This window comes from Lithobates pipiens, unplaced genomic scaffold (assembly GCF_037356315.1).
Source record: "Lithobates pipiens isolate NorthernLeopardFrog02 unplaced genomic scaffold, aLitPip1_a1.2 Scaffold_22, whole genome shotgun sequence".
NCBI classification, from domain to species: Eukaryota; Metazoa; Chordata; class Amphibia; order Anura; family Ranidae; genus Lithobates; species Lithobates pipiens.
The window spans coordinates 51,242,129-51,269,857 of NW_027507784.1; the positions used below are offsets into that span (position 1 = coordinate 51,242,129).

The 27,729-nt window shown below is 41.7% G+C and overlaps 1 protein-coding gene across 1 annotated transcript in view; it reads left to right on the forward strand.

Annotated features, from left to right (window-relative positions):
* The first annotated feature begins 4,137 nt into the window (after positions 1–4,137).
* KCNH7 (potassium voltage-gated channel subfamily H member 7) overlaps positions 4,138–27,729 on the forward strand; it is a 685,804-nt gene continuing 662,212 nt past the window's right edge. The window contains exon 1 of the mRNA XM_077447576.1: positions 4,138–4,516. Coding sequence (XP_077303702.1) covers positions 4,441–4,516 — 76 coding nt within the window. The 5' untranslated portion in view covers positions 4,138–4,440. The remainder of the gene's footprint in view (positions 4,517–27,729) is intronic.

Below are 27,729 nucleotides of genomic sequence, written 5' to 3' on the forward strand. Positions count from 1 at the left end.
TAGTATATACTTCTAGTAATAAGTGAAAATGTCCAAATTGGTCCCAATTAGCCATTTTTCCTCCTTGGTATCATATGACTCGTTAGTGTTACAAGGTCTCAGGTGTGAATGGGGAGCAGGTGTGTTAGATTTGGTGTTATCACTCTCACTCTCTCATACTGGTCACTGGAAGTTCAACATGGCACCTCATGGCAAAGAACTCTCTGAGGATCTGAAAAATAGAATTGTTGCTCTACATAAAGATAGAAAGGCTATAGGAAGATTGCCAAGAACCTGAAACTGAGCTGCAGCATGGTGGCCAAGACCATACAGCGGTTTAACAGGACAGGTTCCACTCAAAATAAGGCTTGCAATGGTCGACCAAAGAAGTTGAGTGCATGTCATTAGCATCATATCCAGAGGTTGTCTTTGGGGAATAGACCTATGAGTGCTGCCAGCACATTGCTGCAGAGGTTGAATGGGCGGGGGTCAGCTTGTCAGTGCTCAGACCATACAACGCACACTGCATCAAATTGATCTGCATGGCTGTCCTCCCAGACGGATGCTTCCTCTAAAGATGATGCACAAGAAAGCCCACAGTTTGCTGAAGACAAGCAGACTAAGGACATGATTTGCTGGAACCACGTCCTGTGGTCTGATGAGACCGAGATACATTTATTTGGTTCAGATGGTGTCAAGCATGAATGGTGGCAACCAGGTGAGGAGTACAAAGACAAGTGTGTCTTGTCTACAGTTAAGCATCGTGGTGGGAGTGTCAAGGTCTGGGGCTACTCAAATGCTGCCAACACTGGGGAGCTACAGTTCAATGAGGGAACCACGAATGCCAACATGTACTGTGACATACTGACGCAGAATATGATCCCCTCTCTTTGAAGACTGGGCCGCAGGGCAGTATTCCAACATGATAACGACCCCAAATACACGTCCAAGACAACCACTGCCTTGCTAAAGAAGCTGAGGATAAAGATGATGGACTGGCCAAGCATGTCTCCAGAAACCCTTTTGAGCATCTGTGAGGCATCTTCAAACAGAAGGTGGAGGGGCGCAAGGCCTCTAACATCCACCAACTCCATGATGTCATCATGGAGGAGTGGAAGAGGACTCCAGTGGCAACCTGTGAAGCTCTGGTGAACTCCATGCCCAAGACGGTTAAGGCAGTACTGGAAAACAATGTTGGCCACACAAATATTGGGCCCAATTTGAACATTTTCACTTAGGGGTGTACTCACTTGTGTTGCTTGCTGTTTAGACATTAATGGCTGTGTGTTGAGTTATTTTGAGGAGACAGAAAATGTACACTGTTATACAAGCTGTACACTCACTACTTTACATTGTAGTAAAGTGTCATTTCTTCAGTGTTGTCACATGAAAAGATATAATAAAATATTTACAAAAATGTGAGGGCTGTACTCACTTTTGTGAGATACTGTAGGTAGTATATAGTACATAATTATAGTAATAAAGGTAGTATATAGTATATACTTCTAGTAATATAGGTAGTATATACATCTAGTAATATAGGTAGTATATACTTCTAGTAATATAGGTAGTATATACTATAGTATATAGTATATATTTTTAGTAATATAGGTAGTATATACATCTAGTAATATAGGTAGTATATACTTCTAGTAATATAGGTAGTATATACTATAGTATATAGTATATATTTTTAGTAATATAGGTAGTATATACATCTAGTAATATAGGTAGTATATACATCTAGTAATATAGGTAGTATATACATCTAGTAATATAGGTAGTATATACTTCTAGTAATATAGGTAGTATATACTATAGTATATAGTATATATTTTTAGTAATATAGGTAGTATATAGTCATAGGTATGCACAACCTATTGCATTAGGGTGTGCACCCCAAGGTTTAAACACATATGCATGTGTGTGCATATATACTGACGGTGTCAGTAGGGCAGAGATTGGTGTCACTAGGGCAGTGGACAGTGTTAGTAGTTTTTATTTTTATTTTATTTTTTTCAATTTTTTAAGAGCCCCATTAAGGGGCTTTGGTGAAATATCAAGGGTAAAAACAGGGGCAATCTGTGCCACACGGGGTGATTAGGGTATGCCCAGGCACACCCTGTGTGCATGCCTTTGTGTATAGTATATACTTCTAGTAATATAGGTAGTATATACTATAGTATATATGTCTAGTAATATAGGTAGTTTATCGTATATATACGTCTAGTGATATAGGTAGTATATAGTATATACATCTATTAATATAGGTAGTATATACTTCTATTAATATAGGTAGTATATAGTATGTACTTCTAGTAATATAGGTACTGTATACTTCTATTAATATAGGTAGTATATAGTATATACATCTATTAATATAGGTAGTATATAGTATATATAAGCAAAAAGGTCAGTGCTACTACCCATACATCACATAGAAAGCAGAGCTCACAGGTGCTCGATCCACAGTCGTTGGCTGAGTAGAGAAATGAGGAAAAGATGCACACTCCAGTGATAACTCTTAAAGAATGTAGTGTTTATTAACAAGCCACGGTGACCAAACGCAAATAAGAAAGGTTGATGCATTTCGGCCCATAAGGCCTTAGTCATAACCACATTACAGACATGAAACTTTGAAATAAATATAGTATATACTTCTAGTAATATAGGTAGTATATACTTCTAGTAACATAGGTAATATATACTATTACTATAGGTAGTATATGGTATATACTTATATTAATATAGGTAGTATATACTTCTAGTAATATAGGTAGTATATATATAGTATATACTTCTAGTAATATAGGTAGTATATACAGTATATACTTCTAGTAATATAGGTAGTGTATACTTCTATTACTATAGGTAGTATATACTTCTAGTAATATAGGTAGTATATACTTCTAGTATTATATATATATATATATATATATATATATATATATATATATATATATATATATATATTATATACTTCTAGAAATAGGGGTAGCTTATACTTCTATTACTATAGAAAGTATATAGTATATACTTCTAGTAATATAGGTAGTATATACTTCTAGTAATATAGGTAGTATATAGTATATACTTCTAGTAATATAGGTAGTATATATAGTATATACTTCTAGTAATATAGGTAGTATATATAGTATATACTTCTAGTAATATAGGTAGTGTATACTTCTATTACTATAGGTAGTATATACTTCTAGTAATATAGGTAGTATATACTTCTAGTAATATATATATATATATATTATATACTTCTAGAAATAGGGGTAGCGTATACTTCTAGTAATATATATATATATATATATTATATACTTCTAGAAATAGGGGTAGCGTATACTTCTATTACTATAGGTAGTATATAGTATATACTTCTAGTAATATAGGCAGTATATATATATATATATATATATATATATATATATATATATATATATATATATATATATATATATATATATATATACTTCTAGTAATATAGGTGGTATTTGTAGTATATACTTCTAGTAATATAGGTAATATATAGTTTATATTTCTATTAATATAGGTAGTATATAGTACATACGTATATTAATATAGGTAGTATATAGTATATACTTATATTAATAAAGGTAGTATATAGTATATACTTATATTAATAAAGGTAGTATATAGTATATACTTCTAGTAATATAGGCAGTATATATATATATATATATATATATATATATATATATACATATAGTATATACTTCTAGTAATATAGGTAGTATTTGTAGTATATACTTCTAGTAATATAGGTAATATATAGTTTATATTTCTATTAATATAGGTAGTATATAGTATATACTTATATTAATAAAGGTAGTATATAGTATATACTTATATTAATAAAGGTAGTATATAGTATATATTTTTATTAATATAGGTAGTATATACTTGTAGTAATATGTAGTATATATCATAGGAGGATCCGGTAATTGGCAGTTGTGTCCCCTCTCTGGTCCCCCCCCGACCTGTCCTGTGACCGCTGACAGCTCTGTATGCCAGGAATGCCATGTGCCAGCTGCACACAGGGGGGAGGGAGAGGGGGGGGGGGGTCATCCTCTGCTGGTGATGACTCGGGTCCTTTAAGAGCAATAAGAGAGACATGAGCCTCGGAGAGAGGCTGCGCTGTGCCTGCTCCCCCCTCCTCCTCCTCCCATCACATCGCTCGCTGTGCCGGAGGCTCCGGAGGTGAGGAGGGGAAGGACAGCGACCCTCACACTCTCCGTGCTGCGGGGAGGGGGCTGCGATCACCTGAATGCTCAGGGAAGGTGCTGCAGGAGGAGCCCCTTCCGCCACATCTCCGGGCTTCACCATTCTACCCCAGGAGATGATGAGCGCTGAATGAGGAGCAGATCGGGAGATCCTGGATGAGGAGCTTCGTGCAAGTCTTGGACAACTGAGAGCACTTCACTTCCAATAATGCCTGTCAGGAGGGGACATGTGGCCCCACAGAACACCTTCCTGGGGATCATCATCAGGAAATTCGAAGGACAAAGTAAGACTTCTCCCCTCTGCTCCATGGAGAGCAGATACTTCTTCCTTCCTATTGGGTGTTGGGTTGTTGTAGCAGAGCATGGATGTGTCATCTCCACTCCTGGTAGTCAATGGATACATTGTATCAGCCAATGTATCAATTACTGTATCAGCCAATGTATCCATTATTGTATCAGCCAATGGATCAATTATTGTATCAATCATTTTATCAGTTCATTTATCAGTCAAGGTATCTTTGGGTACCAGGATGACATTTATATTGATGGACCCCCAAAGACAGAATGGTGCTTACAGAACCTAATTAGAGAGACTCCCACTCCATATTGGGGGGTCATATATTCTAGTCATTGGTCCAATTCAGGGTCTCAGCCAAAGAGTACACTTAGCTTTAGCTACGGATATTAGATACAAGGCAACCAATCAGGTTTTAGCTCACTGTAGGAAGAGCAACTTACTCAGCCTTTATATTTTGGAGGGGTGCAGCTAATTGAGCATTCTTCTTTTTTTGTAGGGGGTGTAATATGTATCCAGGGGTCTTAGCCAAAGGTTGCACACTTTGCTTTTTTTTAACTGTTAATATTACATAAATAACAACCAATCAGGTTTTTTGTTTACTGTACAAAGACCCAATAACTAAGCAGTTTTTTTTTTTTTTTTTGGAGGGGCAATATGCATCCAGGGGTCTAATTTGAGGTCTTAGCCAAAGGTTGCACACTTTGCTTTTCTTAAATATTAATATTACATAAATAACAACCAATCAGGTTTTTTGTTTACTGTAGAAAGACCCAATAACGGCCTTTTGTTTTTGTTGGGGGGGGGGGGTGCAAACTGTATGCAAGGGTTTGATTTAGGTAGGGTCTTAGCCAAAGGTTGCACAGGTTGCTTTCTCTTTAGTTACTAAATATTACAGACATAGCAACCAATCAGGTTTTTGGTTTACTGTAGGAGTGGCTGATTCAACTTTTTTTATTTTGGGGGGGGGGGGTGCAATCTGCATCAAGGGGTGTAATTTGGGGTCTTAGGCAAAGGTAACACACTTTGTTTTATTTTAGCTGTTGATGTTACATACATAACAGCCAATCAGATTTCAGTTTCCTGTAAAAAGAGCCACTAAGGCTGGAATTCACACCTATGCATTTTTAGTGCTTTTTGCATTTTGCAGATTTGCACTACAGTCCATTTACCATGGTTTCCTATGGAACACGTTCTGTAGTGCAAATCTGCAAAATGCAAAAAGCACTAAAAATGCATAGGTGTGAATCCAGCCTACCTGAGCGATAATTTTTTGTTTTTTGGGGGGGGGGGGTGCAAAATGCATGCAGCGGTCTGATTTGGGGTCTTAGCCCAAGGATGCACACATTGCTTTCTCTTTAGTTAGTAAATATTACAGACATAGAAATAAATTAGGAAATTAGGTTTTAGTTTACTGTAGGAAGGGCGGCTATTTTAATGTTTTTGTTTATTTTAGTTTTTTTGGAGGGGGGGGGGGTATAATATGCATCCAGTGCTCTAATTTGGGGTCTTAGCCAAAGGTGGCACACTTAGCTTTTTTTAGCTGTTGCTAATATAAAAATATCAACCAATCAGGCTTTAGTGTATTGTGGGAAAAACCACTGGCTGGGCGTTTTTTTTATTTTTTTTTTGGGAGGTGTATTATGCATCCAGGGGTCATATTTGGGTTCTTAGGTTGACCATACACTACACAAGCTGATTGTACAATCTCCTTTAGATCTACCATCAGCCATGTAGTACAAGGGCATGCCTGATTTGATACTGGTTGAACAGATTTTTTTTTTGGTTTGCCTTCATATTAAACTAGGATTGTACAATCATTGTAAAACATAGTGTACTGGGATTATACAATCAGATTGTATAGTGTATGCAGAGCTGCTGTTAGAAATCACAGGCCCAGTCCAGCCTACCTGGTAGGGCCACCCCCACAATATATCAAAACAATATTTTCACAAAAAATACACTAAGATCATTATTAGTGGACACAAACATAACAGAGAACCTGTGTTCTCTGTTATGTTTTAACCCATTTTTAATAGTTTTTTTTTGTACATTTTTTAGGTATAATTAAAAAAAAATAATTTTAAAGTTATTTTACAATTTTTAAAAATTATTTATTACAATGTTACATTTTTTATTTTATTTTCTACAGCACAGGGAAGTCGACAGTGACAGGGGGGCACACTGAGGTGGATCAGAAGTAGGCAGAACAGAGATGGGGATAGGTGCAGGGGAAGCGATTACAGGAACAATACTCTGTGTCTCTCCCTGCAGCAGCTCAAAGCCGGTAGAAGGGAGAGAATCCGTCTTTCAGCTGCTGCAGAGAGCCGCACATGGCATCTTTCTGTAATTGCCCCTTTGCCCTACCACACTGATTCCTCCTTCTCCCCCCCCCCTCCATGCGTGTTCCCAGGTCCCCTACAGGAGGACTGGTGGTGTCCCCCCATCAGCGCTCTGAGTGTATGGCTACTTTAGATAAAGGTTGAACAATTTCCTTCTTCTTTAGCTACTGATATTACAAGCATAGCAACCAGTCAGGTTGTTCGTTTACTTTAGGAAAATTACTGATTGAGTAATATTATTATTATTATTGTTTTATTATAATTATTATTTTTTGGGGGGCTACTTTGCTTTAGCTAGTGCTATTACATACATAGCATCCACTGGGTCTCTGTGTGCCATGGTGATGTTTATATTTTGTGATGGACCCCAAAGACAGGATGATGCCTACAGAACCCATTTTCAAGACTGCTAACCCTAGAAATATTAGTGCCCCCCCCAAAATATAGTCAGTGGTCCAATTTGAGGTTTTAGGCAAAGAATACACTGGACTTTAGTTAATTATATTACATCCAATACATCCAATCGGGTTTTGGTTTTCTGTAGGAAGATCAACGTTTTTATTTGGAGGGGTGGAAAATGCATCCAAGGGTCCAAACATGAAGCCAGAGACTGCACACTTTTCTTTTGCTTTGGACAGAGATACTACATACACAGCATTCAATGGGTTTCAGTGTACAGTAGGCAGAGCAATGTCATGATGATGAGGTCAAGCTGATCTGTTGGCTTGTTTATGCCCACATAAAAACAAACGTCATCACGATTTATAGAAGAGCAAAGACTGGTTGTATTTTTTTTTGGGGCTGTCACTTGTTAATAAACATTGAGTGCTTGTGTAACATTTATTTTTCAATTGGATTATATATAAGGATGTTTTGGTTTTCACTAATCTTTATGCAAGTGGATGTATTATATGGTGTCTTAAATACTTAAGTTTATGTGTGGGCACAATATTTATATTTGAGCTGCACTGCATTCCATTTAGATTTTTACATATATCATTTCTTATTGCACACTAGCATTACAAGCATGTATATTTTTTGTTTGGTTTTGCACTTTGACATTTTTCATTTCCATATATATATATATATATATATATATATATATATATATATATATATATACACACACGCCTTCTCTGCATCACAAGATAGGAGGCATGCCTTTAGGTTGTGTCGTTGGGTGTAGGAAATAAGGTGAATGGTTTTAGTGGTGTTGTCCCTGGCCTCTCGACCGGGGACAAACCCCACCTGGTCTGTATGCATGGCTGAGGGTGAGAAACAGTTCGCCAGAACTTTTGCAAAAAGTTTAATGGCTTGGTTGAGCAGCAAAATCAGCCAATAACTGCTACACTGAGAGAAATCCTTGCCTGGCTTAGGTATGACAGAGATGTTAGCGGATAAAAGGTCACTAGAGGGTAGATGGGAATTGTCTATGGAGTTAAACGCTATGGTGAGCAATGGGGCGAGGGGCTGGGCAAACTTCTTGTAGACCCTAGGGGAAAACTGGTCTGGGCATTTACCAGATTTCAGCCCTTTGATATCGTTTTGGAAATCTGCTACTGGTAGAGGGTTGTCTAGGTCATTTGACTCTTTGACATCTATCTGTGGTAGAGCTGTCTCTGTTATGTAATCCTTCATGCTGGAAAGGTGTGGGTTTCCCGTGTGGGTTTGTTTAGTCCACGGGGGTAGGTTGTACATTTGAGAGTAGTAGTGTTGAAAGGCGCCTGAGATATCCTGGGTTTTACTAATATTTTGTTGATCGATAGTACAGATGTGTTGGATGGGTCGGCGTGGGGGGCGGGGGTGAAGGACCCTCGCCAGGTGTTGCCCACATTTATTTGCGTCCCTTGTCCCTCGCTATGAGGGATTGGGCATCTTATATGCGGAGGAGCTCTCGGTGGGCATTGGAGAGGTCAACATAAGTTGTGGGGTCTGGGTCTCGTTTATGTGTGAGTTCGAGTGTAGCTATAGTGGATAGTAATCGGGTTATGTCAGCGAATCTGACTTTCTTTAGGCGGGAGCTGTGTTGTATAAGTGTCCCCCGGAGTACGCATTTTAAGGTTTCCCATATAGTAACTGGTGGTCCTGAATAAAGTCACGGATCATTTGTTTGATCGCTGCTACGCATGGGGCATCCTTCAACAGGTTGTTGTTCAGGCACCATGAAAATATTTGATGGGATGTAGGTGGGTGGGCTAGGCCAGTGTGCGGGGGCAGGGTCGGACCACAATATGTTGCAGATGGATGCCTTAAGTGGGATATACAACAGGGATTGGGAGACTAGGAAAGAGTCGATACGACTAGAAGAGTTGTGGGCTGTGGAGCAACAGTTGTAGTCTCTCTCAAATGGGTGTTGCACCCGCCAAACATCCACCAGTTGAGCTGGATGAAGGAGTGGTTTTATGATTGTGAGAGTAGAGTGGGGGATGGAGGTATTACCTGAGGAGGTGTCCACGGCTGGGGAAAAGGTCACATTGAGGTCTCCACATAGGATGAAACAGGGACCACCAAAAGAAAGTAACGTGTTCAGAACCATGAACAGAAAGATCCCCTGGTCTTGGTTTGGTCCATATACGTTAGCCACTGTGAAAATAAAGGAGTTAGAGTTTAATTTAAGAAACAGAAAACAACCTAGGGGGTCAATAAGGAAGTCTAGAACTTCTGGATGGAATGATTTATGGAAGGCTATAGCCACCCCCTTTGATTGGCCTTCGGGTTTGTAGTGTAATACCACTGGAAGTAATAAGGGTTATTAAGGTTCGGGATGGCTGTACCCCTAAAGTGGGTCTCCTGCAGGAACAGAACTTGAGTCCTGGCTTTGTGGAAGTGGTATAATATCTGGCTTCTTTTCTCCGGAGTATTGAAGCCTCTACAGCTAAAAGATGATAAAGTTGTATAATCATGTGACAGCATGGTAACATTGAGAGGATAGGACACTAAATCTCCAAATAGTATCTAACACCGAGCTGTGTTTGCACCAAGGTCTGCCCAGTAGGGGAGAAAGGGGGGAGGTTAAGGGGGATAATGGGGGGGAGGAGAGAACAGAATAAGGAAATAGGAGGAGTAGCGAGCAGAAGGGGTGGGCGGGATCCATCTCCAGTATAGAGAATAATAAAGGATTAGAGTAGTAGGAGGTGGGAACCACCATTGAAGACAGAAGAAGAGAAGAAATAACAAGCCACTAGGTGGCAGCATTAAACCATTGAGTAAATAACTTGACATTTCTAAAATGTAGAACAGACAAGTAAAAGTCCTAAGGGGGGGTAGTCGTGGTAAGCACACAGAGTGCCTCCCGGGGTCCAACAGGGGTATAGTAACGAATGCTAAACTGGGAATAACAGTCATCAGATATTACACATAGTTAAATATGAACTATAAGGCACAGATGTTCAGTATAAAATGAATAATCCTCCAGACTGTTGTTGTGTGTGCATGCTCAGGGGAAGCTGGGGGGTTCGATGGGATATAGGATGTGGTCAGTGGCAGGGGGGGATAGAAAACCATTAGAGGCAAACCGACTGATGACAGCATGGAGGAGTCTGTGCGTCTAGATATATGTGTAAAAAAGTGGAATAGGTAAAAACAATCCAACACAGGAGCAGAAAGGATAAAAACAAGGGGGGGGGAGGGGGAACAAAGTTGGTGCATGGGCTTTTCAGGTAGCCCTGGATGTTTGTCCCAGCGGGTCATAGCTGGAGGGCGTATGCCCTGTGCCGGAGCAAAGGGAACAATTGTCTCCGAGGTAAAGATGCTCAGCTAACAGGCACCTAGACAGAGTTAGACATCTGACAGCATCTGGGGCTTTTCTTCTTGATGGACTTCTGCCATTGCGGTTTAAATGGGAGACCCGAGAGAGTAGGTGAGAGGGGCCAATCCGGTGGTAAGGAGACCTGGGGCAGCTCCAGGGTGCTCAGGAACAGTAGCAGTTCCTTCAAGGTTCGGAAGTGGGCCATCTTACCTTCACGTGGGGCCTGCAGCTGTAATGGAAACCTCCATTGGTATTTAAAATGTTTCTCCTGGAGGAGAACTGTGAGTGGTTTGAGAGAGCATCCTATGGCCAGTGTTTGGTGTGAAAGGTCCGGGAGCATCATGACAGGGGGGTTGTTCAGCCAGATGGAGTCTTGTGTGCTGGCGGCCTGCATGATTTCCTTCTTAACCTTGTAAAAGGGGACCCTGCAGAGCGTGTCGCGGATAAAGGAGGAACCAGGGTTCCTCGGGCCTGAGGTCCTGTGCACTCTGTCCAGCTCAATGTGGGCTTCTTTAGGTTGCTGGAGTAACTGGTTAAAGATGGCGGTGACTGCCCTTGCTAGGTCCTTGTGTTCCACTGTTTCAAGGATACCGCATATTCTGTTATTGTTCTGTTTGTTACGGTTCTTGATATCGTCTTGGTGGTACATGTGCTGCTGCAGTAAAACAGGGTGGGAATTAAGGGACTCCTCATGGGGCTGCAGTTCTTTATGTCTTTCATTTGGACCCCTAGGTCTTTTTTATGTTCAGTTATCTCCTGTCTGTATGACTTTTCTATGCAGGAGACATAGTGTTCAAAGTCAGATTTTGTAGGCAGTGATTACATGTATGTGTGCAGGGATCACAGGATCACATGTATGATTCCATATGCCAGCTGTCACCGGAGCATAGTGAAGCTTATGAGAGGCTGTGGGGGCTGTGTCAAAGTCTGCAAGTGAGGCTGAACATCCCCTGGAGCGTACCTGCGTAGCGTCTGCTGGCTTAGAGCAGGCTGGGGATTGGAGGTGCCAGCGCTATCTTTGATTTCCCCTGGCTCATGTAGACCGCAGAGTAATGGGTTAGAAACTGTCCTAGATCGCCCTGTGTCCAGTCACCGGTGGGTTTGGGTTGATCCTTGGGCTTCTCCTTGCTAATCGATGCGGTTTGGAGAGGATGTGAGCTGTGATGGAGGTGATAGACCCCCGTGGAGATCGTCAGGACTGGGAGCTGCCTCAATGCACGTCTTACAGCTCCATGCGCTAGGCCACGACCCCCTCCCTTTTTTTACTTTTTGCGGTAATAAATAACCCCCAATAATATATATATAAAAAATATTTTTATTTTCCTCAGTTTAGGCCGATACGTATTCTTCTAATATTTTTTGTAAAAAAAAAAACGCAATAAGCGTTTAAGCGTTTATTGATTGGTTTGCGCAAAGGTTTTAGTATCTGCAAAATAGGGGAACGTTTGATGGCATTTTTATAATTTTTTTTTTTTTTTTACTAGTAATGGCAGCGATCAGCGATTTTTATCGTGACTGCGACATTATGGCCGACACAGCAGACACTTTTGACACCATTTTGGGACCATTGTCATTTATACGGCGATCAGTGTTATACATTGCACTGATTACTGTAAAAAATACACTGGTAGGGAAGGAGTTAACCAGCAGTGGGCGCTGAAGAGGTTACATGTGTCCTAGGGATGTGTTCTAACTGTGGGGGGGGGGTGGGGTGGACTACCTGTGATACCACACTGATCACTGCTTCCAATCACAGGGAGCTGTGATCAGTGTTCTGTCACTAGGCAGAATGGGGAAATGCTTGTTTACATCAGCATTTCCCCGTTCTTCCTCTCTGTGAGATGATCACGGGACCCGCGGTCACACTCATTGAGCTTGCGCGCGTGCCCACAATGCCACGTCTTAAAGGCGATGTACCCGTAGGTTGGTATGCCCAGCCGTGCCATTCTGCCGACGTATATCGGCGTGTAACGTCCTTGAGTGGTTAACCTACCATATACTTACTGTATATATTATATTTAGTGTCATTAATTAACCCATAATAGTTGTGTGGTTGTATATGTAGTATTGATCAAGTTCACATTTCACATATAGTACATGCTTTTCAATGGGGAAGACTGTACACGTGAAAGGTGGATATTTATTGTCGTTTTTTGCAACCCCAAGACTCATGGCTGAGCACCAAACGTGACTTCTTAATTGCGCACAGGGCTCAAGTTTACTTTGAAGCCTGCTCCTAACTGGCACAAACACACAGCAGGTTCATGAATGGATGAGCAAGGTGCTGTGAGCACTCCAGTTACAAGGTGCGTTCAGGCAGGAGTTACAACCTAAAAATTGCAATGCCTTCTGCAGTTCTTTTTTTGATGGGTTATGTAACGAAGCACTACTGAGAGCTGGGGAATTGTGCAGTGTATAAAAAGATAGAGAGAGATCTGCGTTTCAGTTTCATCAAGCAAATCGCCATTGTAATAGCGTCTCTGCCCTTGCTTTATTTTAACCCATTGACAGACATATACGTATGCGACCTTAAAACGTAGTAGTAAACTACGAGGTCTGTCTTTTGAGCTACAAAAGGCTTTTTAGGTTACAGGATTTTGCTGTTCCCTTTGGAAATGTTTGCAATGATCCCTGCATGTGAGTCAGACTTAATAGGGCTTATTTAAGGCACAGAGCAACATTCAGTGAACCATGGTACCAAGTCGTCAGCGATTATCTTCCACTGTTTTAGCAACAGAAGGCTAATAAAAGGCAACATTTGACTGATATGTATGAATTGAGGTCACATGTTTATTATTTGTTTTATATATTTATTAATTATACATATATCATTTTTTTCTGTCGATTTTAATTTTGAAATCAGAATACTAAAAGTATGAAATTAATTAGATGGTGTCATGTTGTGCTGAAATTTCAGACAGTGGAACCCCCTTTCATTAAACTAAGACAAATTAGATTAAACTTGTGTTCTGGTCTAAATAATTAACTAAGTATGTAGGTCATAACTGATACTGTAGGTTAACCTTACATAGCACTGTGTTACTGGATGAGTATACCTAATGGACGTGTAAATAACACGGAAATTGTAGCTAGCATCTTAGTTTCTTGACCGTTTTGTAGCTTACTTAAAATTTTAAAGAACTTTAACTATTGTTCTATGATCTTATGTTATTTACCTAATCACTCAATAAATTCACATACAATTTTTAGTAATCTAGTGATGTATGCATTATAGATACAGGTTTGGTATAGGGTTGCCTTCCAGAGAATTGATGAAGCTGTGGAAAATTAGCTTGATTAGCAACTCAGGTATTATATACAAGGAGTATGTGAACAAAAAATATTATTTTTAATAAGAAGTACTATTTTAACAAAATTCTTGTCTTAGTTTTGGCCCCCTAAAAGTCACGTCACATATACATTAGAAGATTGTTAACATATTGTTATCTTACTAAGTACTCCTAAAATGCTGATTATTACATTGTACCTGGGGGACTGGGCCTCCTTCTCAGTCGGTCACCAGTATTATAGAATGGGTGGACTGCACCTAAATGAGGAGGGTGAAGATGTTCTGGGAGTAAAGATGGGCAAAAAGTTAGAAGGATTTTTAAACTAGGCGACGGGGTGGGGGGTCCAAAGGTAGAGATAGTCAGTGCGGAACATAGTACAGAGGGTAATATTCGGGGCATTAGTGGTAGGTTGACTAAAGCACATAAACCCAAGGTAAGTATAGTAACAAATCCTAGTTGCAATCTTGGAACGCCCAATAAGAGGATAGTATGCAACCGGACTAAACTACGTGGCTTGTTCACCAATGCCAGGAGCCTGGCAGACAAGATGGGTGAACTAGAGATACTGTTGTATGAGGAGGATTTGGATTTTGCAGGAATTTCAGAGACTTGGTTCAATGACTCTCATGATTGGCTGGCAACCATTCAAGGATATACCCTTTATCACAGGGATAGAGAGGGTAAAAAAGGGGAAGGGGTATGCCTGTATATCAAGAATAATGTACAAGTGAATGTGAGAGATGACATTACTAAGAGAACTAGGGAAGAGGTGGAATCCTTATGGATAGAACTCCAAAGGAATGAAGCTAAGGGGAAGGTAATACTGGGAGTATGTTATAGGCTCCCTAACCTAAGGGAGGAGGGGGAGGTGGACCTCCTATCACAATTTGGATTAGCAGCAAGGATGGGGAGTGTTATCATAATGGGGGATTTTAATTATCCATACATAGACTGGGTGGAGGGATTCCTCTAAGGCTCGCCAGTTTCTAAATGTCTTGCAGGACAATTTCATGGGTCAAATGTTAGACATACCAACTAGAAATAAAGTGTTACTAGATCTACTGATTACCAACAATACAGACCTGATCACGGATGTGGAAATATGGGGAAATTTAGGAAACAGCAATCACAGACCAATTGGCTTCAGTATAAATCACACAAATAGGAAACATAAATACAAAGACACTGAATTTCAAAAAAGCCAACTTCCCTAAACTTCCCTAGAGGATATAAATCGGGATAAAATCTTAGGAACAAAGAACACGAAAGAAAGATGGGTTCGCTTCAAGAGCATATTCAAGAGGGGCATTAGCCAGTGCATCCCATTGGGTAATAAATGTAAAAGAGCGAACAAAAAGATGGCTTGACACCAATGTAAAAATGCATATAAAAGCAAAAGAGAAGGCCTTCAAAAAATACAAGGTTGAGGGATCATCATCAGCATTTAAACTTCATAAAGAATGCAACAAGGAATGTCAGGGTGCAATTAGGGCAGCGAAAATAGAACATGAAAGACACATAGCGGAGGAGAGCAAAAAAAAAAAAAAAAACAAGAAATTCTTTAAGTATGTAAACAGTAAAAAGGGAGGACAGACCATATTGGCCCCATAAACAATGAGGAAGGACATTTGGTTACAAAGGATGGGGAGATGGCGAAGGTCTTGAATTTATTTCTTCTCAGTCTTCACGAGGGAATCGTGGGGGCTTCAGTAGCCAAAACTGCAGTGTTCATCCTTGTGACACATCACAGGAAGCATCCTTGTGGCTATCAGAGGAGAGAATTGGAATTAGACTTGGGAAACTTAACATTAATAAATCACTGGGACCAAATAGCTTGCACCCGAGGGTACTTAGGGAACTCAGTCAAGTAATTGCCAGACCATTGTTTCTAATTTTTACGGACAGTCTACTGACTGGAATGGTACCAGCGGATTGGAGAAAAGCCAATGTAGCGCCATATTTAAAATGGGCCCAAAATACATCCATGGAAATTACAGACCAGTTAGCCTAACCTCAATAGTATACAAGCTCTTGGAGGGGATGATAAGGGAATATATACAAGATTTTGGTAATGAAAACAGTATCATTAGCAGTAATCAGCATGGACTTATGAAGAATAGTTCTTGCCAAACCAATCTATTAAGCTTCTATGAGGAGGTCATCTTGATAAAGGAAGGCCCGTGGACGTAGTGTATCTGGATTTTGCAAAAGCATTTGACACAGTTCCCCATAAATGTTTACTGTACAAAGTAAGGTCTGTTGACATGGACCATAGGGTGAGTACATGGATTGAAAACTGGCTACAAGGGTGAGTTCAGAGGGTGGTGATAAATTGGGAATACTACACAGGGTTCTGTGCTGGGACCAATCCTATTTAATTTGTTCATAAACGATCTGGAGGATCTGGTAAACAATTCAATCTCTGTATTTGTGGACAATACTAAGCTAAGCAGGGCAATAACGTCTCCGCAGGATGTGGAAACCTTGCAAGAAGATCTGAACAAATTAATGGGGTGACCAACTACATGGCAAATGAGGTTCAATGTAGAGAAATGTAAAATAATGCATTTGGGTGGAAAAAATATGAATGCAATCTATACACTGGGGGGAGAACCTCTGGGGAAATCTAGGATGGAAAAGGACCTGGGGGTCCTAATAGATGATAGGCTCAGCAATGGTATGCAATGCCAAGCTGCTTCTAAAAAAGCAAACAGAATATCGGCATGCATTAAAAAAAGGGATAAACTAAACGAATAAAGCAATAATTCTCCCACTCTACAAGACTCTGGTCCGGCCGCACCTGGAGTATGCTGTCCAGTTCTGGGCACCAGTTCTCAGGTAGGATGTACTGGAAATGGAACGAGTACAAAGAAGGGCAACAAAGCTAATAAAGGGTCAGGAGGACATTAGTTATGAAGAAAGGTTGCGAGCACTGATGTATTCTCTCTGGAGATGAGACGATTGAGAGGGGATATGATTTCAATTTAAAAATACCATACTGGTGACCCCACAATAGGGATCAAACTTTTTTGCAGCGTTTGACAACACAACTGGCCACTCATTAAAATTTGAAGAAAAGAGACATCTGAAGTCAGTATTTGCATAATAGAGATCCAGGGGTTCCGAGGTTTGAGGTTCTGGAGGTGCTCAAGAATCATCTGTAGATGTGTACAGGAACCTTGATGTACCTGTGTTTCATTAATAATATCAGCTTTACATGTATGAAGTCCAAACAAGTTTACTTTAAAAAAGAGAACCAATTTAGTTTAAATTTTGCATTTAAACTAATTTGGGAACATGGGCTACCTAGATTTCCTGCTGAGTGGTTCTAAACTTCTATCCAACATTCCTATTTTGCAGTTTGTTCCTATATTTACTAATACAGGTGGATAGCACTATCCTCATCTTCTGAGTATCCCTGAACATGAGTCTGTAGTGCAAACCAGGAGTGCACTGGTACTAAATGCCACCCTCTTCTCAGAGGCAATGACTACTGACTTCCAATGAACTTTAGCCTGGTACACACTTTAAAATGGTTGTAAACCTAGTTACACCACTTGTATCTTCAGATAAGCCTATAATAAGGCTTACCTGCAGGTACTGTACATTTTTACTAAACCTGCATGGTTTAAGAGATAATTACCATATATGCTTGCACCGATGTCATCGGGTGCATGCGCACTGAAGAAGCGGCCTGCTTGTGCCGTTTCTTCAGAGCCTGAGCCTCGAGCGGCAGTGACGTCATCACAGCTCCAACCAATCACAGCGTCAGAGCCCACTAACCCAGAAATAACAGAAATAATGTCATCGGTCACAGAAGTGATGGTAGGGAAAGTCTCCGGAATAGCTCTGGTGCCTGAGCGCTTCGTATGGATATTGTGTGCCCATCGCAATAGAGCAGATAGCCAGGCCTGAAATTAGTCAAGATAATCAGCATGCAGTACCAGATGTTCTGCTTTCACAATGAACTCTGGCATCAGACTTGGGGGGGTAACCAATTGCTCCCCAGACATGAAAAATTGTGAATGAAATGCAGGGTTTCTCACTGAAGCTAACTTTTAAGGTTAGGCTAAGTTTATATTTTTAAGGTGATATGTTTTAGTAGATTTTTCTAGTTTTTTTTTTAATGCTGTACTTTTTATTGGGGGCTTGCTAGTTATCGCGAGTTACCAATATCAAAGATCACTGCTGCACCCCGGTGACCTTTGATTTCTTCACTGTTGTCCAGGTAGATCTCCATCTCTCAAAGGTTGCCTACCACTTCACTAGAGCCAATTTTGGCAGGATCCAATTAACCTACCAGCATGTCTTTGGAATAGGGGAGGAAACCCACTCAGGAACAGGGAGAACATGCAAACTCTAGGCATGTAGTGTAATGGTTGGGATTCGAACCGGCGACCATAGTGCTGCTAGGCGGAAGTGCTAACTACTATAATATACCGTATATATTTGTATATGACTTTCTACACGTTATTACTTTTACGCATCTGGATTGATAGAAATACGTATGAGACCATTACTTTGTGAAAACGTTAGTTGCTTGGCAGTCCTTGTATAAAAACATAGAAGACTGACAGCAGAAAAAAAAAAAAACGTGATTCATTAAGTGTCTTTTTTGTATTTTTTTATTTTTTTTTACTGTACATACAGAAGTACTGACCTAGAACAAGCATGCAGCAAGTACACTCCGGATCACTTGTTTCAGGTCAGTGACTTAGAACATCATGAAGATATATCAGCCAGACAACAAGCATTTTTAGAAAGAGAAATCAGCAACAGCAGCCTGCATCTTTCACTCTGCAAAGGTTTCCTCCCTGTGTAGTCCAAATACGAGTTTTATATATTTTTTGGAATACATGGAAAGCCTATCAGCATCAGAAATGTCTATCAGTATTGCTGAAATGTTCAAATCAATAGAATATGAGTATTTTATTTTATCTGTTGATGTTGAGTTCTTCTTTTTTTTTTTCATTTGATGACTAACATTCAGTGTTCTTTATATAGCGCTGGGGGGAAGGCACTGAGTACAAGAGGGAAATTCACATGCAATGCTTCTGCCGATAACACTGTCCTGGAAACAGATGATAACAACTTGAGTGTTGTAAAGTCTGTAAGTCACAGCTTTTTTGCAGAGATTGCGTTCAGATGTTTGTTTAAAGGGTCCAAGCACCGTGGGAACCAGAATATATAATGAATCCTTTCTATAGGAACGCTTTATCATGCTTTATATACAGTATAATTATCTGAACGCGGGAGCCAAAGTGTTCAGAATACTATTTTCGGCATATCTAGGTAGACTTATTATCATTTAAGGTACTTATATAGCACCAACAATTTACGCAGCGCTTTGCATATACATTGTACATTCACATCAGTCCCTACCCTCAAGGAGCTTACAATCTAAGGTCCCCAACTCACATTCATATACTGGGGCAAATTTAGACAGGAGCCAGGTAACCTACCAGCATGTCTTTGGAGTGTGGGAGGAAACCAGAGTACCCGGAGGAAACTCACACAGACACGGGGAGAACATTCAAACTACAGGCAGGTAGTGTCGTGGCTGGGATTCAAACCAGCAAACCAGATGTGGCCCTTTGCTAGCCTTTATGGGGCCCTTTGGAAACAACTCCTTCCACTAATATGAGGCGCTATTCCTCTCACTAACACCAACAATGGGGCATTATATCTTGCACCCATATCAATGATGGAATACTATTCCTCCTACTAATAGGGGGAATACTCCTCCTATTGATCACCAACCCTGGCGCCATATTTATTCTCACTGATGCTGGGCCCGCGACATTTTCTGCCCCTGCTGGCCACAATCCGGCCCTCCTAAAGTCTGAAGTTTGGAGAACCCTGCACTAAACCACTGTGCCGCCCAGACTTGGAGAGAGCTGTTGATAGAAGACTTCTTTCCCATAAATTTATGTTTACAATTTACTGGATACGTTTTTTTTTTGTTTGTTTTTTAGGAAAATCAGCGTTTTATCATTTTTTTTTAGCAAATAAGGTGAGTATGCTATTAGCTATATTGGTGTTCAGGTATGTAAATGTGTCAAAGATATCACTGAAAGATGTGTCAGGCCAAAAATCCTGCCATAAATATGTATGCACGGATCAGCTGGATATGGGTACTTATACCTGTGAAGGAGGCAGCAGAGCAGAAAGCAGAAATCCTTGGGGCCAGTTTATTTGAAAGAGAAGGAATAGCAATTGACTGGGAAATTCCAATCTGCGCCATCAGTGTATACCTGGGGAGGTCAAAGAGTGCCCGCACGCATACAGTTATTTGGCCAGGGGGCCATTTTTTGGGGGGCTTAAGTGCTTGGGTGTAACTTTAATTTTTTTACATTTTTTTTTGTTCACTAAACATTTATTTTTCATCACCTAGGGAACAAAAATTCCCCTACATGATTATTGTTATGGTGACAGATTCTCTTTAATGGGACATTAGGGGGGTGTCAAAGACCCCATTAGTCTCACCTGCCTCCAGAGGAAGCTAATGGACAGGGTGGATGTGATTTAAATGAAGTTGATTTAAATCACTAGTAAAAAGGCTTGATTTAAATCAACTTGATTTAAATTATAATTTTTAAAGAGCAACTGTCATCTCTGTCCCGTAGCGGCTCACCCTCTGACCCGCTGTTGACTCACCAACAGTTCCGTTCAGCAGATGAGTGTATGCCCGCTAACAGGCGCTGCTATGATGGATTTAAAATGACAGGTGCTTTTTAACCGGTTCCCGACCGGCGCATGCCGATGTACGTCGGCAGAATGGCACGGGCAGGCATATTGGCGTACAGGCAGAGGCGGCTCTCTAATTAGGCAAAGTAGGCGGTGGCCTAAGGCCTCGCCCTCCCAGGGGCCTCACGGACCTCCTACTTTGCCTAAAGAGCCTCCTTTGGCTATCCTCATACATCAGTCCAAGGTCCAATCAGCAGAGGTTTGTGCCGCCTCGTTCAGAGTACAGTCCAGTCAGTCTGCCTCCTCTCTGCTCAGAAACACCCTGCCCCACCAGGGCACTGCCCAGTCTCCAATCCTGTCAAGAAAACTCCTGTCAGAACACTGGCAGACACACACACACACACAGACCGTCAACTGCCCTGCCTCCCCAGAACACCCTGCCCTGCCAGCAAATCATGTCCCTCCATTCAGCCAATATCTTGCAAGGGCACAGCTAGCACCTCAGCACAGGATTGCAGAGTCCACCCTCCATCCAGGGCGGGGCTTCCGTGGTGGAGGCGGAGCCTATTCCAGTACGCTGTTTGCAGCCTACTGACTGAGCTGTGAGGGGACAGAGCCTTGCTATGTGTGAGGTACATGGGCGGGGGGGGGGCGGATGTGACTTGAGGGGTGCATGTGACTGAGGGGGTGGTATATATGACTAGGGTGGTACATGTGACTGGGGGTGGTACATGTGACTGAGGGGGTGGTACATGTGACTGGGGGGTGGTATATATGACTGGGGGGTACATGTGACTGGGGGGGTGGTACATGTGACTGGGGGGTGCGGTACATGTGACTGGGGGTGCGGTACATGTGACTAGGGTGGTACATGTGACTAGGGGGGTGGTATATATGACTAGGGTGGTACATGTGACTGGGGGGTGTGGTACATGTGACTGGGGGGTGCGGTACATGTGACTGGGGGTGTGGTACATGTGACTGGGGGGTGCGATACATGTGACTGGGGGGTGCGGTACATGTGACTGGGGGGGTTGTATATATGACTAGGGTGGTACATGTGACTGGGGGTGCGGTACATGTGACTGGGGGGTGCGGTACATGTCACTGGGGGGGTGGCATATATGACTAGGGGGGTACATGTGACTGAGGGGTGCAGTACATGTGACTGGGGGGTGCGGTACATGTGACTGGGGGGGTGGTACATGTGACTGGGGGGGTGGTACATGTGACTGGGGGTGCGGTATATATGACTAGGGTGGTACATGTGATTGGAGGGATACATGTGAATGGGGAGTTGAGAGCACTGACAACAGCGCACAGTACTAAGTATTAATTCAAATGAATTGCATATATTAAGAGCCCTGGTGTCAGTGTGCTCTCAGTGCTGGTGTCAGTGTGCGCTCAGCGCTGGTGTCAGTGTGCGCTCAGCGCTGGTGTGATCAGGGGTGTACCTAGAGCATTCGGCACCCGGGGCGACTCCTATATCTGGCACCCCCCCTCACTTTAAAATGTAAAAACACTGCACTGTGTCCCCTGCATACCTCTGCATCCCCCAATATCTCTTTGTCACCACTTTGTACCCCCTCTCCACAACTGGACTCCTTTACATTGCACAGCCCCCCGCAGCTCTGGATCCCTTTACATTACACACCTCTGGACCTCTTTACATTACAAAACCGGTGAACCTCTGGACCTCTTTACATTACACAACCCCCTGCACCTCTAGACCCCTTTACATTACACAACCCCCTGCACCTCTAGACCCCTTTACATTACACAACCCCCTGTACCTCTAGACCCCTTTACATTGCACAACCCCCTGAACCTCAGGGCCCCTTTACATTACACAGCACCCTGCACCTCTAGACCCCTTTACATTACACAACACCCTGCACCTCAGGACACCTTTACATTACAAAACCATCTGCACCTCCTTGACCCCTTTACATTACACAGCCCCCTGCATCTGTGGACCCCTTTACATTACACAGCCCCCTGCATCTGTGGACCCCTTTACATTACACAGCCCCCTTCACCTCAGGACACCTTTACATTACAAAACCATCTGCACCTCCTTGACCCCTTTACATTACACAGCCCCCTGCATCTGTGGACCCCTTTACATTACACAGCCCCCTGCATCTGTGGACCCCTTTACATTACACAGCCCCCTTCACCTGTGGATCCCTTTACATTACACAGCCCCCTGCACCTGTGGACCCCTTTACATTACACAGCCCCCTGCATCTGTGGACCCCTTTACATTACACAGCCCCCTTCACCTGTGGATCCCTTTACATTACACAGCCCCCTGCACCTGTGGACCCCTTTACATTACACAGCCCCCTGCACCTCTGGACCCCTTTACATTACATAGCACTGTGCACCTCAGGACACCTTTACATTACAAAACCCTCTGCACCTCCTGGATCCCTTTACATTACACAGCACCCTGAAGCCTTTGGGTTCACACTGGTGTCCTGGAGTTTGTCGCAGTGCTGGGGTATATGCAGTTTTTCTGCATATAATCCTCATTTTTAGCTGCAGTCCCACAGACGTTTATTAGCTTGGGTAATTTTACTGTGTTTTCTGAAAGATTCAGTATAGAGGACATTTGGTGCGCTTTCAGAAAATGGTGCAAATGGTGCAAAAATGTGTAACCTAATAGTCTGTGGGACTGTAGTGAAAATTTAGGCAACTGAACCACAGCGCATCAGTGTGAACCTACCGGAGTTCTGGTTCACATATATGTGATGCAGGAATCGATGAGATTCCAGTGCAGATTCCTGCATTGCATGTTGCTTGCTGCCCTTTGCAAGCTGCTACGGGTGTCAATGTAAAATTAATGACATCCCCAGATCGGTTTGTAAATCGCAGTGAAAACTGTGAAATGGTGCAAGAATCGGATTGCATAGGTGTAAACACCCATCCAATCCAATTCCAGTGCAGACCAAAAAAAGGGTCCCTCACCATTTTGGTGCAAATGCGATACAGTTTGCACACGGGCTGCACGGAGCATGGATGGGACACGCAGGGGAGAGAGGGGGCAGAGCCAATGCAGACTCTTCCATCTCTGTGGAGGGAGGGGGGGAGTACTCACTCACTGGGCTGTTATAATTTAACAGAGAGTGAGAGCTTTGTGACAATGGGTCTGTCTGCCTGTCCCTACTCAGCATGTCACATCAGCTACACTACCAAGCCTGTCCCACTCTCACTGTTTCATACAGGGGAGCCGCCTGACACCCCCCTAATGTGTGGCACCTGGGGAGGACCGCACCCCCCGCCCCCTAGTTAGTATGCCACTGGGTGTGATAGAGCACACTGACATCAGTACTCTTAATATATGCAATTAATTTTTATTGCTTCAATTATTTTTTTCCCCATTTTAGAGGTGAGTGGGGCCTCACGTCTAGGTTATGCCTAAGGCCTCACAAAGCCTAGAGCCGCCTCTGCGTACAGGTACGTCCAATCTTCAATGCCGCCCTGCCGGTTGGGACCCCCGTGAGTCCGGTCGTGGGTCCCGATTGCCGCGGGCATACCCAATTGCCGCAGGCATACCCGCGATCATATCAGGGGGCGGCTGAATGGAGGAAATGCCCTTGTAAACAGCATTTCTCCATTCTGCCTAGCAACTAGTGACGCTGATCTCTGCTCCATGTGATTGGAGCAGAGATCAGTGTTCACTAAATGAAAGCCCAGCCCCCCCATAGTTAGTAACACACCCCTAGGAACACTTAACCCCTACACTGCCATCCCCTGGTTAACCCCTTCACTGCCAGTGTCATTTACACAGGAATCACTGCATTTATATAGCAGTGAATGCTGTATAACTGACAATGGTCCCAAAAATGTGTCAAAAATGTCCGATGTGTCTGCCGCAATGTCGCAGTCACAGTAAAAATCGCTGATCGCCGCCATTACTAGTAAAAAATAATAATAAAGAATTATTAATAAAAATGCCATAAAACTATCACTATTTTGTAAACGCTATAACTTTTGCGCAAACCAATCAATAATCGCTTATTGCGATTTTTTTTACCAAAAATATGTAGAAGAATACGTATTGGCCTAAACTGGGGGAAAAAAATGTTTTTTTATATATTTTTGGGGGATATTTATTATAACAAAAAGTAAAAAATGATGCGTTTTTTTCAAAATTGTCGCACTATTTTTGTTTATAGCGCAAAAAATAAAAACCGCAGGGGTGATCAAATACCACCAAAAGAAAGCTCTATTTGTGGGAAAAAAAGGATGTCAATTTTGTTTGGGAGCCACGTCGCACGACCGCGCAATTGTCAGTTAAAGTGACACAGTGCGGAATCGCAAAAAGTGGTCTGGTCTTTGACCAGCAAAATGGTCCGGTCTGTAAGTGGTTAAATGTAAGGAGACTCATTCTCACTGGTAGTTAGAATCTTTAATATTTGCAAACAAAATGAAGGTTTCCTATTTAGAATAATAAGCTGTCAAATTAGTAAAACAGCGATATCAGAACCAATTCAATCATACAGTTTGTAGTGTACATAGATTTGCAAAACAATGGGATAAAGGAATATTCCTGAACTTTGATTTATCTCATAGTTACTGCGAAATTATATAAATGCATCAATGCAGTGCATGTTATCAGAGCTTGGATTCATTGAATGAATTTTCTAAAAATTGAGAGCGTAACTCCACTTTTCTTGAGAAAAAAAACTTTCCCCTCTGGGTGATCTCTGTACATTGCAAGGATTATTACAAATTTTGCTGCAGAGTCTTACCTTTTGTTATTCTGAAGACCCCTGTGTGTTTGTCTGTGCCTCTGTTCTTAGTGGGTCTAATTCATAATTAACTGTCAGCTGTGGAGCTGCAGAGGACTAATTAGGAAATCTGCTTGGCCTGCATCCCTTTAGACGTGTTCCTATTGAAAGTATCTCTCAAAAAACAAAATTTATGTTGCAAGGGATGCCTGAAATCTGACTTGTATGTTAGGAAGACTTCTGGGAAAATTGGTGAGCCAATCACACAAGCAGGAAATGATGTTTCTGGGGATTGATCAGTACACTCTCTGTATACAGAAAACTCCAGGTAGCCATATTGCAATGTATTCTCACAAAATTACAGTGGCTGCAGATTGAAAAGGAAAGGTCATTTTTAATAACATTCAATTACAAAATGATTAGTGTCGCAATCATATGCGCTATATTATATTTTCTTTATTTGCTATTTTTTTTTTCCCCCACGAAAGTGGAGTTACCCTTTAAATATTGCAGAATATACAGCCTCATGCTACATAACTAAGCTCCACTTCATGCTGAATAAACTAAATTATTAATGTATCTTACTTATTATAACCTTATTTAAATAAAAAATAAGATTTTTTAGATTTTTTTTTTAAATGTCATTGATTTTTATCCACTCTGCTAATGGAATATAGATTGGTCTCAATAAGATTCTTCCCTGGCCATCCTGACTTGAGAAAATGACACCAGAATTTGGAAGTGACGTTATACACGCTGCCTTCGGGTCATTAACCACTTTCAGACCGGACCATTTTGCTGGCTTAAGACCAGACCACTTTTTGCGATTCGGCGCTGCATCGCTTTAACTGACAATCGCGCGGCCATGCGACATGGCTTCCAAACAAAATAGACGTCCTTTTTTTCCCACAAATAGAGCTTTCTTTTGGTGTTATTTGGTCAACTCTGTGGTTTATATTTTTTGCGCTATAAACAAAAAAAGTGTGACAATTTTGAAAAAAAACACATTATTTTTTTACTTTTTGCTATGATAAACATCCCCCAAAAATATATAAAAAAAAAACGTTTTTTTCCTCAGTTTAGGCCGATACGTATTCTACTACATATTTTTGGTAAAAAAAAAAATTGCAATTAGGGATTATTGATTGGTTTGCACAAAAGTTATAGCGTCTACAAAATAGGGGATAGTTTTATGGCATTTTTAATTTTTTTTTATTAGTAATGGGACTGCGACATTGTGGCGGACACGTCAGACAATTTTGACACTATTTTGGGACCATTGTCATTTATACAGTGATCAGTGGTATAAAAATGCATCGATTACTGTGTAAATGACACTGACAGTGAAAGAGGTTAACCACTAGGGGGCGGTGAAGGGGTTAAGTGTGTCCTAGGAGTGATTGTAACTGTGGGGGGAGGGACTACACACTTCACATGACAGTGATCACAGCTCTCGATAACAGAGAGCAGTGATCTCTTTCCTGTCACTAGGCAGAACGGGGAAATGCTTTGTTTACAAAAGCATCTCCCCGTTCTACCTCTCCGTGACACGATCGTGGGCACCCAGCGGACACCAAGTCCGCGGGGCCCGCGGTCACTAAGAATGCGGTGCATGCGCAGCAGCAGCGTGGCTTCTTAAAGGGGATGCCCTTTTGCCCAGCAGCACCATTCTGCCGATGTATATTGGCGTGCGCTGGTTGGGAATCGGTTAAAGAAAACACATGGAATATTTCCCTTAAGCACATATTGTAACTATAATGCCGCGTACACACGATCGGAGTTTCCGACGCGAAATGTTCGATGTGAGCTTGTTGTCGGAAAGTCCGGCCGCGTGTATGCTCCATCAAACATTTGCTGTCGGAATTTCCGCACACAAATCTTTGAGAGCAGGTTGATTTTGTGTACACAAGTCCGACGCATAAAAGTTCGCACATGCTCTGATTCAAGCAGAAGGAGTCACACTGGGTTTTTCTCGGCTCGTCATACGTGTTATACGTCACCGCATTCTCACGTTCGGAATTTTTGGCCAACATTTATGTGACTGTGTGTATGCAAGATAAGTTTGAGCCAACAAAATAGAGCAGGTTCTCTATTTTTCCGACAGAAAAAGTTCAGATTGGAAATTCCGATCGTCTGTAGCAATTTCCGACGTGCAAAATTCCTACGCATGCTGGGAAACAATTCAACGCATGCTCGGGAGCATTGAACTTAATTTTCTCGGCTTGACGTAGTGTTGTACATCACCGTGTTCTTGACGGTGGAAAAAAATCCACGGTTTCGTTGTCGGAAAATCCGATCGTGTGTACGGGGCATAAGAATTGCAGTGACTTTCATATTTTTTCGTCCTTGCATTTCCAAATTTATGTTATTCTATCGCGTGTAGTGATTTATAGATT